The sequence below is a fragment of the Pelobates fuscus genome, chromosome 10, assembly GCF_036172605.1.
Source record: "Pelobates fuscus isolate aPelFus1 chromosome 10, aPelFus1.pri, whole genome shotgun sequence".
NCBI lineage: Eukaryota > Metazoa > Chordata > Amphibia > Anura > Pelobatidae > Pelobates > Pelobates fuscus.
The window spans coordinates 42,631,567-42,647,715 of NC_086326.1; the positions used below are offsets into that span (position 1 = coordinate 42,631,567).

At 45.6% G+C, this 16,149-nt stretch overlaps 1 protein-coding gene across 1 annotated transcript in view; it reads left to right on the top strand.

The window, feature by feature from the left end:
• The window catches only part of WDR11 (WD repeat domain 11), an 85,513-nt gene that overhangs the window by 42,114 nt on the left and 27,250 nt on the right, over positions 1–16,149 (top strand). Inside the window, exons 14-16 of the mRNA XM_063434716.1 lie at positions 603–711; positions 9,811–9,935; positions 11,086–11,233. Of these exons, the coding sequence (XP_063290786.1) occupies positions 603–711; positions 9,811–9,935; positions 11,086–11,233 (382 nt within the window). The remainder of the gene's footprint in view (positions 1–602; positions 712–9,810; positions 9,936–11,085; positions 11,234–16,149) is intronic.

Consider the following 16,149-nt stretch of genomic DNA (forward strand, 5'->3'; position numbering starts at 1 on the left):
GTTTTGTTTTGATCAGAACGTGCACTATTGACTCCGTCCTGAAGGGGTTAATAGCGTCCGAAAACTTGTGTTATGTTTGTTTTTTTCATTTTATTTAGCATCTCCAATGTCAGGGCATGATTATGATTATTATTGGGCTATGTCCCGAATGGCTAAACATTGGCAGTACAGCCAAGAAATTATAGAGAAGTTAATGCACTGAAGCTGGGAGAAAAAATTATTTTTTTAAGTTAAGTGCTATGCGTTAAAGTGGAAGTGTCCCTCCCTGAGCAGTAACAGTTCTCCAGTAGACGTTATTTCAACATTTACTGGGATAAATAAAGCAGCTGCAGTAAATAAATAAATTGGTGCTGGGGGAGTTTTCCTCTGGCAGTGCCATATTTGTACCTGCACCAGTTACACAGCACTGCAGAGCTAACAGTGTTACGTAAAATAAACAGTTAAAAAAATAGCACAATCTGTAGCTAATTTAAGTTAGTTGCTTTTGGTTGTGCTAAAATAGGGGATGTGACCATAACTACTTTATGCTATATTTATTTCACCAATCTCGAGCAAAGCACACAATATACTTTCTGTCTAACACCTGTCCTCGGTTATTACAGGCAGTACTTGGCAGTAGTGTTTAAAGACAAACCCTTGGAACTATGGGATATTCGTACCTGTACCCTTCTCCGGGAGATGTCTAAAAGCTTCCCATCTGTTACAGCTCTGGTAAGACCGAAAAACAAATCTCTGTCAATCTCACACAAGATCCTTTAATTCTGCCAGAGAGATGGGCACTCTATAAAAGAATTATGCTTTGCTTTTCCTCTGAGAGGGGCAGGTTTAGATTAACTTCGTAATGGTTTTATTTCTGTAAATCAGGGGAAACCAACATGTAGGTCTTCAGTTGTCATTTAGTTATGACTACTTGTGTGATGAACAGCCAGCCACAGACCTGATTCCTTTCCTTCTGATTGCCGAGCATCCTGCAACTGTCCTCTGGAGGACTTACCTACTGATTATACCAGACCTCTGGGCTAACCAGTTCATCCATATTGCATACCAGCCTTTGATTCACACAGGGTTTCTTTCCTTGCTCCTTTGTACTTCCTTTAAGTCTCTCTGTAAACGTAATAAAATCAATCTGTAAGACACATGTATTCCACATTCTTATAGTTTGTACTGTAATATGCGTGTTACGGATTGATTTTACTAAGTTTACAGAGAGACTCTGTGAAGAGGTGGTTTTATTCGAGTTTATGTAGATGTTATAACAGCAATTGTATAAATACTTGCAAAAACATAATATACAGGGATATACATTTTAATTTTGTAGGGTAAGCGTTTCTTGATATCTGACTGCCATTCTGGTGTCAAGAAGGATTTTTTTTTCCCCCTAGTTTGTGGCACAGTTGGTAACGCTTGAGATTGGATTTTTTTTTTTTTTTTTGTAAATTCTTTATTATGACAATCAGGTGAGTACAGAATCACAAATATACTTACACCACAACAGTGTAAATACGTATAGTCAGTTCGGAGAATAACACTGAAAGTAAGTGTTGTTGTCTTCTGATCATCTAACATACAGCAAGCATCATAAAGCTGTTAGTCAATCAGTAAATTATAAGCAATTTAAGCAAATTAAACAATTTAAACAATTATAGGTAGGTGCATCTTTACGAGCTAAAACAGTTTCAGTAACATCAATAACCGATCAAGCGAGTTTAAACAAGGGGATATCTCAGAGCCCCATTCCTTGGTCCTTCTAAGGAACCTGGCATATAGACCTTATAGCTAGGAAACTAGGTAATAGCTTCAATCTCAAACATGTTTATATTGGACACATGGAGCTGTAAAAACCTGCGTGGCCCCAGTTGGGCGCAGTGTCTGAGATATGTAGGTATTTGCTGAACTAAGTGTGTTGTGATGCAGTTAAGATTGTCAGTTCCAAGCACATACATTTCACTGCTAAGGACGCCACCCCTTTAATCCGATCCTTAACCAGGGATCTCCTAAAGAAGGGAATTCCAGGAGTCGCCTGTGCAACAGAAGTGGTTTGGGTATGTCCGTCTATCGTAGTAGTCCAACAGTCTGAAGCCTGATGCGGTGCCTTGGAGTATCGCAGGGCTTATGTTGTATTCCCATCCCCCCGTCAGTCTAGTGTGTCATACTTTGGGGTTACTGCTCTGTATGTTCAGTTCCCTAGTTGTTTCTTCAGTTAGCATTTAGTGATGACATTGGCTCGCCTCCCTGGAATTTACTACATTCTATACCTATAACTCGCGCATCCTCACAGTCGGGTACCCCTGTTCCCGACCTCCTCGGGCCCAGTCCGAGCCGCCGCCACGGTGTCTTAGAAATAGGTCGCGTGGGCTTGAGTAGAAACATTGTATAGTGAGAGAAAGAGAGAGGGGAAGGGGGGACATATGTGGGAGGGGGGGGGAGGAGGGTAGGGTTTAGAAGTGGCACCATGCGTCGGCGTGCGCCCGGGCATCCCTGAACCCTGTGTACAATGGTGTGCGTTATGTTCCTCCTGCTCCCGGTCGTGAGAGGTATACATACCACGGGGTCCAGGTGGCGACGTGTTTGGTGCTCCGTCCGAGCAGTTCTGCGTATCGCGCCTCGGCCGTGTGTATGTCCTCTACCCTCTGAAGCCATTCTGTCACAGTCGGTGGTTGGGTCTGTTTCCATTTAGCAGGTATGGATGCCTTTGCTGCATTAAGTAGGTGGCGAATTATCGATCGCTTGTATTGGGCTATTGAGCCTTCCGTGTGATGCAGTAGGGCCATTTCTATGTTGAAGTCAGGTAGGTCTCCCAGGATGGTTGTCATTTCCCTTTGTATGTCCTCCCAAAATGGCTTAATCTTTGCGCAATCCCACCAGATGTGTCTTATTGTGCCCGTGTGGGTTTCGCATCTCCAACAGGTGTCTGTAGTACCCGGGAATATTCTGTGTAGTAGAGATGGAGTCCTGTACCAGTGGGAGAGTAGCTTAAAGTTGACCTCCTGGTAGTTGGTACTTATGGAGCTCTTGTGCTGTAATATTAATATCTGTTCCCATTGTGTTTCAGTGAACGTCCTATCCGTCAACTCTTCCCATCTTCTCTTGAACGCCGTGTTCTGTGTGCGATCTCCTATTATTAGCTGTTGGTAGATGACTGAGACTCTGCCGTCCGCATCGGAGCCGGTCATGCAGAGGCGTTCAAACCACGTCTGTTCTCTATGTAACGCTACCCTGTTGGGGAGGTTGTAATAAAAATGCCGTAATTGAGCGTAGTGAAATCTGTGCATTAGCGTCGGTTGTGGTGTTCCACTCCATTCCCGAATGCTCCGTATTCCAGAGTTACTTAAGACCTCGTATATCGGGACATAATCGTTGTTTCCCTCTATTGGCCAGGAAGAACGATGCAGCCCTCCACCTATCTCCGAATTATGAGTTATCGGTATCAGGGGGCTCGGCTGTGGGGAGATACGTTGGTTTCGTCTTATGAGAGACCACGTCTTTAGCGTTTGTGTGATGGGTGATTCAGCGCCCAGTTTTGATGTTACATCCGCTGAGCCTTGCCATGTGAGCCTGTAAAGGGCTTTGTTCATGCCTTCTCTATCCAGTGCTACCCATAGTTTGTTATCAGACGCTGTATGCCAGTCCCTGATCCGCTGCAGTACCGCAGCATGGAAGTATTTGCGGATATCCGGTAGAGCCAGGCCCCCCCAATTCTTAGGTAGGCATAGCTTGTCAAAACTGAGCCGTGCCCTTTCTCCCTTCCAGACATATTTTATCACCGCCGACTTAAGAGATGTAAAAAATTCTGGTGGAACGTGCCAGGGAATGGTGTCAAAGTAGTAGAGCAGCCGTGGGAGAATGTTCATCTTAATCACCGATATACGTCCCTGCCAGGAGATGTGGTCATAGTTCCAACTCTTAAGGTTGTTTAGTATTGTGCGCAAAAGTGGGGTGTAGTTCTTTCGGGTTTCTGGGCATCCAGATTCCCAGGTATCGCATCTGGTCCTGGCACCAATGGAAGGGATATTCGCGTTTGATTTGCTCTCCTATAGTCGTCGGAGCCGAGACATCTAATAGTTCGCATTTAGTTAAATTAAGCTTCAGCCCCGATAACTGGCCATATGCGTCAAATTCTTGCATCAGGGCCGGCAAGGATTTAGCTGGATCGTTCACAAAGAAGAGCATGTCGTCTGCATATGCAGCTACCTTATGTTCCTGGTTCCCATGCCTAAATCCTCTGATCTCTGGTGCATGTCTCACCCTATCCAAAAACGGTTCCAGCGTGATGGCAAACATGAGTGGCGATAATGGGCAGCCGTGCCGAGTGCCATTGTGAATGGCGAAGGCGTCCGTAAGCGCACCATTCACCCTCACTCTGGCGCTGGGGTCTGTATAGAGCGCTTATATCCAAGTCACCATCCCTCTTCCTAGTCCTACTTTACGTAATGTCGCCATCATGAAGTTCCAATTCACCTGATCAAAAGCCTTTTCGGCGTCTGTTGAGAGCATTAGTAGGCCCGATTTCTCTCTAAGGGCTAGTGCTTGTATGGAAAACGCTCGGAGTGTGCAATCTCTGGCTTCCCTTCCCGGTACAAAACCAGTTTGATCTGGATGTATTAAGCGCGGTACATACTGTTGTAGTCTGGTGGCAATGATCTTGGTGAAGAGCTTCACATCCGCGTTAAGAAGCGAGATCGGCCGGTAACTACTGCAGTTTTCGGGGTTTTTGCCGGGTTTGGGGATTACCGTGATGGTAGCTGCTAGCGTTTCCTGGTGGAATTTATCCCCTTGTTGAGGGCTGCCATTAGGTGTGGTGTCAGAATGTCTCTGAATAGCTTGTAATATCCCGCTGAGAGCCCGTCTGGTCCCGGAGCCTTCCCTTTCTTCGCTGCCTTAATCGCCGCTTGAACCTCTTCCGTGGTGATCGGGACCTCCAGTAGTTCCGCTTCTTCTGATGTTAAGGCATCAGGTTGGAATCCTTGTAGGTAGCGCGTTGTTGCGTCTTGTAGTTCTGCTCCGCGGGCATCCGGGGGTGACTGCGTGGAGTTATATAATTGTTGGTAATATTTACAGAATTCAGTGGCAATTGCCTCTGGGAATTGTGTGAGTGTGCCGTCAGTCTTCCGTAGTTCGTGTACTTGCGCCCTGGCTTGTTGGGGTCGGATCATGCGGGCTAGGAGTCTCCCACCCTTGTTGGCGTGGATGTAGAAGAAGGCCTTGGATCGTTGCGTCGCCCTATGATGTTTGCTGGCTACCAGTTCCGCCAATTGTCGGCGAGCATCCAAGAGTGAGCGATAATGCTCTTCGAGTTGCGATCGCTTGTGTTGTGCTTCAAGTCGGGAGATCCGGTCGGTGAGTTCCAACATATGTTGTTGCGATTCCCTCTTTTTACGAGAAGCAATCCGTATGAGATGACCTCGAAGTACACTCTTGTGTGCTTCCCATAGCGTCACCTTCGATACATCCTCCGTGTCGTTTTCACTGAAGTAGTTGGTGAGATGTTCTGTCAAGAGTGCCTGCACTTCCGGGTCCGACAGGAGCGACTCATTTAGCCTCCACGCTGTCTTAGTGGGCCTGAACAGCGGGGAGTCCAACTTCATGGACACTGCGCCGTGGTCTGACCATGGTGTCGGTGTGATTGTAGCCGACTGTAGATATTGTAGGCCTTCCTGTTGTATAAGGACATAATCAATGCGCGAATATCTCCTGTGTATGGCTGAGTAGTGTGTATAGTCCCGGGTTGTCGGGTGTATGGTCCGCCACGCATCCACTAATCTCAAGTCTCGCATGGTCTTCTTTATAGCCCTAATCGCGGTTTGTGGTATGCTGCTGTGTCCTGTCGAGGAATCCATCAACGGGTCAAGCGGTGCGTTGAAGTCCCCCCCTATGATGAGCGAACCTTCCGTGAATATTGACAGTTGGCGGAATGTTTTGCACAGGAACATTGCCTGTTTTGCGTTTGGCGCATAGATAGAGGCGAAGGTGTATTTCCTCCCCGCAATCGTGCCTTTGATAAAAAGGAACCTACCGTTAGGGTCTGCCTTTTGGTCCAGCAGAGTGAATGTAAGATTTGCGGCCATCAGTATCGAAACTCCTACTTTTCGAGCTTCAGGGTGAGTGCTGTGGTAGTTGACTGGGTAATCTCTGTCCTTCAGCCTGTGGGTATCGGAAGATTTGAGGTGTGTTTCTTGTAACATTGCCATGGAGATCCGTTTGCGGTGAAGTTCTCTTAGGAGGTGTGTGCGCTTCTCAGGCGTGTTAAGGCCTCGGCAGTTCTGCGTCAGGACATGTAGAGGTGCTGCTGTGTATGCCATGGGGCGAGTGTGGGCGAGGTCGCTGGTGGCTCTGTGGTCGTTTTCAGGTGTTCCAAGTCCAGTAGCCCGTGCGCACTTCAACTGCCGGTGGGAGAGGAGGGTGGGGAGAAAGAATACAAGTACAGTTAAGTAAGAGGGAGGGTATAGCCCTCGTAAGTTAAGATTCCCACGAGATGGGGGCGGCTCGGCCCCCGCCCAATTCAGTCCGTCCCAGGAGGTCCCCGGTGCGAGTGCTCAATGGTGTGATGTCAGCAAGAAATAGAATTATCCCCACAATACGAGGGGGTCCTGTGTAGCTGGGTGGATAACAAGACCGTCCCGTCTCCTAGCAAGCTAGGGCAGCCGCGGTGTTGGGTCCCCCAGTAATATGGTCTACCCAGGTGTGAGTCGGGGTGGTGGTGAGACCGATGAAGCCCAGTGTCACTGCCCGGTAGGCAGCAGAGGCTCAGTGTCTAGTGGTGTAGTAGTGTGTGGATCTCTCAGAGGGATGTCCGTGTCCCACTTGTTACTAATCTTAAATCAATGGCTAGTTCAATGAAAATGAAAATGTCGATCTGTACGGTCACGTCATATGGGGGTATGGGTTAACATTCAATAGGTTTGTGCGGTGTGAGTGGCAGCTAGTCCTTCCCTATGTCGGGGCGAGTAGCCCATTGCTGTTTTAGGTTAGCTCGGGTCGTGGGTCTCAGCGGGCTGGGTCAGCTACATGGGGAGTGCGTCCCGGGTTCTCCCGTCTCCCATAGCGGTCCCCGTCCCGGGTCCCCTGGTTCGAGAGTCAGGAGCGGGGCCAACCGTCCATGGGCGGGGGCGGGGGGGGGGCATAAGGCGTCTTGGGCATGTGCATGTCTGTCAGCCGTGGGCGCGAACGTCTCAATTTGTGTTTATTGTGCAGTGCAAGGGATTCGCATTTCCCTCCCTAATGCGTTATAGCCAATAGATAACGTCACTCCTCAGTACCTCCCATGGACCCCCCACCCCCCCGCCCAGCCAAACCCACCTGCATCCCCCCCCACCCCCGAGACCTTGTGCTACTGATAGAATCATAGTTTTAGTCCCAGTTTAACTCCCTACTTTCCTCCCACCTCCTCCATAGCCCTAGGGCACATCAATAACCCAGCCAAACTCCCATCTATAGAACCATCCCACCCGCCACAGCCCGGTATTACATTAACAACGAAACAAGATCTATGTATATGTATGTGTCCCCTTATTCGCCTCCCACCTCCCTCCATCCATCTCACAAATAGTGCTGCAGGTAGCGGTTAAATTAATGTTATGGCATAACCAAATCGCATTTGTAGCATCAGTGGAACCACATTATTTCAGGAGTCCAAGAGTCTCGTAATTAACCAGCAGTCTTATATAGCGATACAGTTCGTGTTCTATGTACACATGTGGGATAGTCCTTGCAAGGGCCCCAACCCACGAGCAAGCCAAGTGGCGCGTACCACCCCCATCAGGCCCCCCTCCCCAATCAACTTGGGGTAGCCTCCCGTCCCCAGGGGTATGCTAGGAATGTGTTGCGATACTTGGTCATGCAAAAGTCCCCATATATGTGTATGTGCATACAGTACTTATCTGTCTTCTGCAGTACACGGGATAGCGTTGGCTTCTGTGGTTATCTGCAGGCCGTGGTATGTTGTGCTCGTCGTGGTCGGTCCTTCTTGCCTGGTGGGAATAGGAGGGGAACACAACCTCATTCCTCTGGGTCTGTGGGTATCAGTTGCCTGCGGGCCTGTGGGCGCCTAGGTGTGATGTCTCGTCTCCTTCGCTGCTGGCTCGGGGTGTGGATTCCCTGCCTCTGGTCCATTGGCCCCAGTATCCAGTCGGTGACCTCCGTAGGCGGAAGGTTGAGGCGCTGTAGGAACCTGGGCACCTCCTCTGGCCAACGTAGCGGGAACCAGTCGTCGCGATGTCTGGCCAAAAGCATAAAGGGGAAACCCCATTTGTACGGAATCTCTCTATCTCTGAGTAGCGCAGTGATGGGTCTCAGGGCCCTGCGGGCCTCAAGCGTAAGGGGAGACAGGTCTTGGTATAGAGCCACTTCTGCGCCATTGAATCGCCAGGTGGGTCTTGCGCGGGCTTTATTCATTATTTTCTCCTTCAGTTTGTAGGAGTGCAGGCAACATATAATGTCTCTTGGCATGTTATCAGACGTGCGTGCTCTATTAGCCCTATGCGCCCTGTCAAACGTTATGGAGTCTGGTGCATCTGGTCCCAGTATGTCGCGGAACAGCGTTTGTAATGTAGCTTCTACGACCTCCGCCCCTTCGGGTTCTGGTAGGCCGCGGACCCTTATGTTTGATCTGCGGCCCCTGTTATCAAGATCTTCAGTTTGGTGTCTTAGGTGTAAAAGGATATTGCCTTGCCTGTGTATGGCCAGATTTGAAGCCTCAACTCTCTCCCCAATAGCCTGCACCGAAGTTTCAGCTGCCTGTATCCTGGTTGCCTGTGTGGAAATTTCGGCCTTGAGTGAGTTTACCTCCGTGCGGATCGCCGCGTGCAGGTTGTCAGAGAGGGTCTGCATGTCAGTTTTGGTGACCATTGCTGCTGCTAGGGCTTTTATCGCTTTTATGTCCGCACTGATTTCTGCCAGCGTGGGTGCAGCCGTCTCTGAAGTTGGTGAGCGGGCCGGGGAGTCGGCCATGTTTGCGCCCGCGGCCACGTGGTGTTCGGTTGTCGCCGGAGCCAGGTACCCGTCCATGGGACCCGTTTGTGCGGCAGTCGCCGGGTTCCTGGGGGTTTGGGAGCAGTCTGGGCGTTTAGTGCACCCCATGTCCGTGCCGTGCTGAGGTGTAAGCCCGCTTTAGCTGCTGTGTGGGTCGGAGCTCTTCCTCTAAGCGGCCATCTTCGTTCGCGGCCAAACCACGCCCCCCGAGATTGGATTTTTTTTGCCTGATTTTTGGATCAACAGCAAAAATCAAATGTGTGAAAGGCTGAATTTGATGGGCGCATGTCTCTCTTTTCAGCTATGTAACTATGTAACAATGGTTTCAAGGGTGTTGTCTTGAAATCCAGGTGAATTCAAAAAGATTTTTAGGTCACAATAGACATATTGTATAGACATACAAGTTATCTCTGTTTTCAGCTCACCTACTTAGGTCTGAAAGTTTAAATTCACTTTAGATAAGACTTGGGTTTTTATGTATTTATTTTCTTCACAAGCTTACATTTATTTGTGTTAATCCTAGATATAGATAGACATGTAAAATATTTAAGAATACATATTTAACTTTAATAACATTGACCATAGAAAGCTTTTTTTGGGGGGGGGAGGGGGGGGGGAGACTTTTCCTGACATACTTTCTTTCACTTTTCCATTGAACTAGTGGTCTCTTTATTGTGAAAAGCTTTTGGCACAGAAAGGGTTAAAAAGTGACTGATGACAGGGGCACAGATCAGTCCCATCAAGATATTATGTCGCCCTATAGCTTGCTGGCTGTAGGCAGTGTACTTAGTTCTGCACCTGTTTGGCAATGGGCTAGCACGGCGGCTTTCTTGTGTCTCTTAGGAATGGTCCCCGTCTCATAACCTGAAGAGTCTGCGAAAGAAACAGATGGCAGCCCGCGAGGCGATGGCACGTCAGACTGTCTCCTCAGACACAGAGCTGAATAACCTGGAGTCTTCGGTTATCAGGTAACATCTGCTAGCTTTATAATAGCATACTGATTATTCAAGGCTCGCTGATTTAGCTTTTTGAATTTCGATCATAATTGAGAACACTCAGATGTCTCTTAATTTCACAGAAACTGTTTCCCTCTTCTTTATAGTGATTCCCCTATCATTGATTTGTTGGAGGGGTAGGTCATCATGCTGCTTTAGAGCATAAGCATCAAGTATTTACATTTTCTGATTTGAAATATTGCTTCTTGTCTTTTATGTCTGAATATTAACCCTCTAAATGCAATAAATATGGAAATATCTATTCATTAAACCCTGAACTGTAGCAAATTGAATATCACAATGTAAACACAATTAGCCAAGCTGTGATGGGGAATTTGTCCAAACCAGCTATTTTGGACTGAACTTGGCATTTCTGTTTTCACTTTACTATAATTCAGAGTTTAGTGGATACACACATTAGCATGAGCAACCTGTGCAGTTGTGTTGCCATCAATTTATATGGGAAGACTGCATGCATTTCCTTCTTCAAAAGATCCTAACCTATTGAATTGCATCCCCTAACCATAAACAAACATTATATATTTAACAAACATTCATATATTTAAGGTGTGTGTACCAATTGCAGTTCTTGCACAGCATGCCCTTTTATCTAGGATGTTAGTAGGCAACATGTAGCTTTCTATGTATTTGTGATCTACAGCTACCATGGTCCTCAGGCGTATTAGTCAAAATAATCATTAGGTGGATAACCGTGGGCATTGAAATTATGTTGCAGCAGACGAACTAACCATTGGCCTCTCCTTGGCTTTGGCTTAATCACAATGATAGATAAAGTGAGCTGCACTTCCCATGATGCTTTGACAGCTGAACATAATTGGACTGTCCATGCAATTAAATATGATGGAACGCCACCCATCTTGTCAGCTGACTAAGCATCATGGGAAAGTTATCAATGCTAATTATCATTAATGGAATGCGGATGTGTAATCCTTTATTGCTGTCTGTGAAATGTGCTGTTAACCTTTCTAGCATTTCGAATTGTGAAATTAAAAACGGACTCTTTTGGCATGAAAACTGCATTAATGCTGGCAAACTGGGAAAAATTTGAAATTAACAGCCACTCAGTGGTGCGGGCAGAGTGACTATCTCCCTGGTCTGTTAGTCTGTTACAGGAAGCAGAAAGCAAGTCTGAAATGAGCCAGAGTATCTCCGCACGAGAGCACTTTGTATTCACGGACACAGACGGACAGGTTTACCACCTCACTGTGGAAGGGAACTCTGTGAAAGACAGCGCTAGGATCCCGCCAGATGTAAGTTAATCTGTTTACTATTTTGTCTGGTTGGCAGGCTTGACGTTGCATGCATGCAGCAGAATTAGATATGACTGCCACTGACTAGAGACTGTTTCAGCTAGTTTCTTTATGAACTTTTAAAGGATGCAATACTGAAAGTATTCCTGGTAAATATTGTACTGTTGACTACAAATGAGGCTTAGCCAACGGACAACCTCCCTGGGTATAATATTAACTTGTCTGTGACCGAGCTCTGCTTGCACTCTTAAACACGGCTGGAACTCTGTGTAGCAACGGAAAGCTCTCCCAAAGAATCAGCCACTTCTGAAAAATTGGTAGGATTCTTGTGAATATTTGGGTGCCGTCACCCTTTTAAATGTTCCTCCTGAAATAGGACAATGGCCCAGAGTAGATAATTCAATGGATACACCTGGGTTATTGTGTTTATTTACTAACCAGTGTCTTTTCCTCACATGGACCCGTCATTTCCCGTGAGTTAAAAAGCATCCTGGAAATTTTCTAAATGTAGACTTGTTTATCTTCTACTAAACATATTAAGTCAGGTTCTCTTTAACTGTCAATAGCTCTTTAACTTTCCATAGCTCTTTAACTTTCCATAGCTCTTTAACTTTCCATAGCTCTTTAACTTTCCATAGCTCTTTAACTTTCCATAGCTCTTTGACTTTCCATAGCTCTTTGACTTTCCATAGCTCTTTGACTTTCCATAGCTCTTTGACTTTCCATAGCTCTTTAACTTTCCATAGCTCTTTAACTTTCCATAGCTCTTTAACTTTCCATAGCTCTTTGACTTTCCATAGCTCTTTGACTTTCCATAGCTCTTTGACTTTCCATAGCTCTTTGACTTTCCATAGCTCTTTGACTTTCCATAGCTCTTTGACTTTCCATAGCTCTTTGACTTTCCATAGCTCTTTGACTTTCCATAGCTCTTTGACTTTCCATAGCTCTTTAACTTTCCATAGCTCTTTGACTTTCCATAGCTCTTTGACTTTCCATAGCTCTTTGACTTTCCATAGCTCTTTGACTTTCCATAGCTCTTTAACTTTCCATAGCTCTTTAACTTTCCATAGCTCTTTGACTTTCCATAGCTCTTTGACTTTCCATAGCTCTTTGACTTTCCATAGCTCTTTGACTTTCCATAGCTCTTTGACTTTCCATAGCTCTTTGACTTTCCATAGCTCTTTGACTTTCCATAGCTCTTTAACTTTCCATAGCTCTTTGACTTTCCATAGCTCTTTGACTTTCCATAGCTCTTTGACTTTCCATAGCTCTTTGACTTTCCATAGCTCTTTAACTTTCCATAGCTCTTTGACTTTCCATAGCTCTTTAACTTTCCATAGCTCTTTGACTTTCCATAGCTCTTTGACTTTCCATAGCTCTTTGACTTTCCATAGCTCTTTGACTTTCCATAGCTCTTTGACTTTCCATAGCTCTTTGACTTTCCATAGCTCTTTGACTTTCCATAGCTCTTTAACTTTCCATAGCTCTTTGACTTTCCATAGCTCTTTGACTTTCCATAGCTCTTTGACTTTCCATAGCTCTTTGACTTTCCATAGCTCTTTGACTTTCCATAGCTCTTTGACTTTCCATAGCTCTTTGACTTTCCATAGCTCTTTGACTTTCCATAGCTCTTTGACTTTCCATAGCTCTTTAACTTTCCATAGCTCTTTGACTTTCCATAGCTCTTTGACTTTCCATAGCTCTTTAACTTTCCATAGCTCTTTGACTTTCCATAGCTCTTTAACTTTCCATAGCTCTTTGACTTTCCATAGCTCTTTGACTTTCCATAGCTCTTTGACTTTCCATAGCTCTTTGACTTTCCATAGCTCTTTGACTTTCCATAGCTCTTTGACTTTCCATAGCTCTTTGACTTTCCATAGCTCTTTGACTTTCCATAGCTCTTTGACTTTCCATAGCTCTTTGACTTTCCATAGCTCTTTAACTGTCAGTAGCTCTTTTTAAGCAAAGAAGTTTTTTAAATTTGTTGCATTGCTTTAGGAACTAATAAGTTGATCCATACCTGCTCTACAATGCCCTCACTTATCATAATTTGCAGGAAAGAAGAAGATCCCGTGAATAATAATTCTTAAATCACCAGTTATTACATTCCATGTCGGTAAATCTTACAGCACACTCATTCATAAAAGGGTATGAATTTAGCTCAACTAATTATCCGTATCATCTAGATTGATGTGCATGTGGAATGCTCGGATTGCTGACTACTCCTGTATCCTCATATAAACAAAAATGTTCCAGCAAGTCCTTTTGTTAAAGATTCTTCAATGTAAAGAGCAGCAAAGTTTTGGTCAAAACATGGTTGCATTTTATTCTGAAAACACTCCCATAAACTGACACTTTGTTGCAATGGACGTGCTGGAACATTTCTTTGGTTTAGACGAGGATTGGTTAGCGGTGCACCCTGTGGGTAGATTCTGTTCCCCCTCGTAGTGTACTGTGATACTACTGTATCATGTCCTGTCCTACAATGAGGAATACTTTGAGTCCATGTGGTTCTACAAAACACTGGAGCTGAAACCCTGGAGTACTGTTAATGAAGTTGGCGAATCACACTGACAATCCAGAAACCAGTTCCCCATGTCTCTGCACTGGGTCAGTACCATTGATGAAAGCACAGCATTTTACTCTGTAGCCAGAACTGAGCTGCTAAAAAAGCGTTCCCATTCTGCCAGCTTGGTGTAACGCAGTGGAAATCCACTATATAGATGTCAGACCTTTACTGCAATATTTTAAGAACAGGTGTTCAGCGAGGCATTCATCTAATGATTTTATCTTAGGCCATGATTTGGGAATTGCTGTGATTCATGGTTTTATGCCTCAGTGAGTAGCAAGGTTGTAAGATTCATTGTTCTGCATGCTCAAGGTTAGTGTGACATGCACCCAAACAGTTAGGGGAATTGGTGTAGGAATCGGCCAGACTGTCGGGGTTTGACTTTCTGGTTGCATCTTACAAGCAGGTGCTGCCAGGGATGAAGGTCCAGCCTGCTTCATGTTGTGGAGTCTGAAGATTGCTGTGATTTATGTTCCCAGGCCATATCGAGGCTGTTACTGATTTCTGCTCTACATTAATATCATTATCTACTAAACTTGGAATAGGGGGATAAATTGAAGTTACAAAATTAACCAAACATAGCTGATTTAGGAAAAAATTCCAACTCTTTTATATAGCCTCACATGGCTATTTCAGCCTAGTTTTTGCCATTCGGATTTTTACTTCATCACAATTCACAGGTTAGCGAATACACCTCAGTGTATCAGAGTAGTTTTGCGGTCTTCGAAGCCCACCTTCAAAACTGACACGCATGGCGCATATCTATAGTAGTAAGAGCCGGTGTATGGTATACCTTGCATTACTTATCTCCTAAAGTGTATGGCCTCTAAGAATGCATTTTTCTTAAAATAATCTTTATAAAGCAATACCCAAAATAATTAAAAGATGAGTTGATGTGTTTTGAGGACACTTACTGTCATCATGGTTTTTACTATTCGTTCTGTTTATGTGCTCAGAACAGGGGTGGCCAATCTTGGAATGGCTGATGCTTGGGAACTACATTACCCACGCATGTTTTTGTTTTTAATTCTCTATTTTTGTAGTGCATGGATAATACAGGATGGTCGAGACACATTAGCTTGAGCATGTTTAACAATAAAAATTGGTAACATATGTCATAGAAGTTGCACTATTTTTTTTCTCCAGGTAAATAAATCCTATGTGAGCAAATCAGACAATATGGCATTAGCATTATAATAAGCTGATATTAGATTAATTACGCCATATCTGATCAAGACCCCTGAGCCCTCAGAAACACGTAGCTAGCTAGACCAGCATTAATAACGACTGGATTGGCTGCATGGAGAGTCACCCGAGCCCTAAGGTAAAGATCCTCCAGCCGCCACCGCCGGTTGGGTAGAGTCCCTATTTTCAGACGTGGGTCTGTTGGTACACAGCCACCAAGGCCTTGCCAGCCCATCACTCCTCCGGACCAGGAGCGGTGTGTCGCTTGAAGTTGTGGAGTGACTTGTTGTGATTCTGCCACGTTGTGGGAGCTGATGCTGCAAAGCCAGGACGTGGTGGGTAGAGAGGGAGAAGTCGGTACTTCAGGCAGTCTGCCTCAGTGTCGATTGTTGGCATCCCATGAGCCATGTGTGACTCATGGGGCGCCGAGAGACCACCTTCTCCGTGGAGGGAGGAATAGACTCGCCGCTATCTTGTATGATAAGGTAGCGGACAATGCTTGTGAGCTGGTAGTAGGGCTTCAGGATGGACAGGTATGACCCCACATATCCAAACGGGGGGGGAGGAGGGGGGGTCAAGGGTCTGGTTTTCAGGTATGCAGGATAGCAGGGCGGCAGCTGGTCACCCCACTCACTGCTGAAATAGGCCTTAGGTACCAAGATTAGATTTCTTGCCTCAGAGGGCCAAGACTATAGGTTTGAGCCGATCTTCAGGACCAGTACTCTTTAGTGCATGTGGTTGTCGCTTCTTGGTGCCAGATAAAGGATCAGACCACTTTTGTGGGCCACAAGGTTTGCTAATTCTGGGAGCTGTTCTTCCATGCAACTTGTGAGCATGGTGATCAGGCCCCACCCCCTACCCATGCATGTTTTTAAGGGTCACTGAGCATCATGGTAAATGTAGTTCTGAAACCTTTGAGATTTAGGTTAGGTGTCAGTGCTATTGTGATTTCATTGCTTCTTTCACACAGCTGTCCAGCGTTTACCCATCAAAATGACAAGTAGACAAGAAACAAATCATCCTGTATGCGTCTACATGCCACCTGTCGGCAGAAGGTTTATAATAATCACCTATTTCTGATGCATGCAGTTAACTCTGGGAAATGTAGTCCAACTCCTCCTGGTTCTTACCATCTTTGTATATAATATATCACAGTTTTATA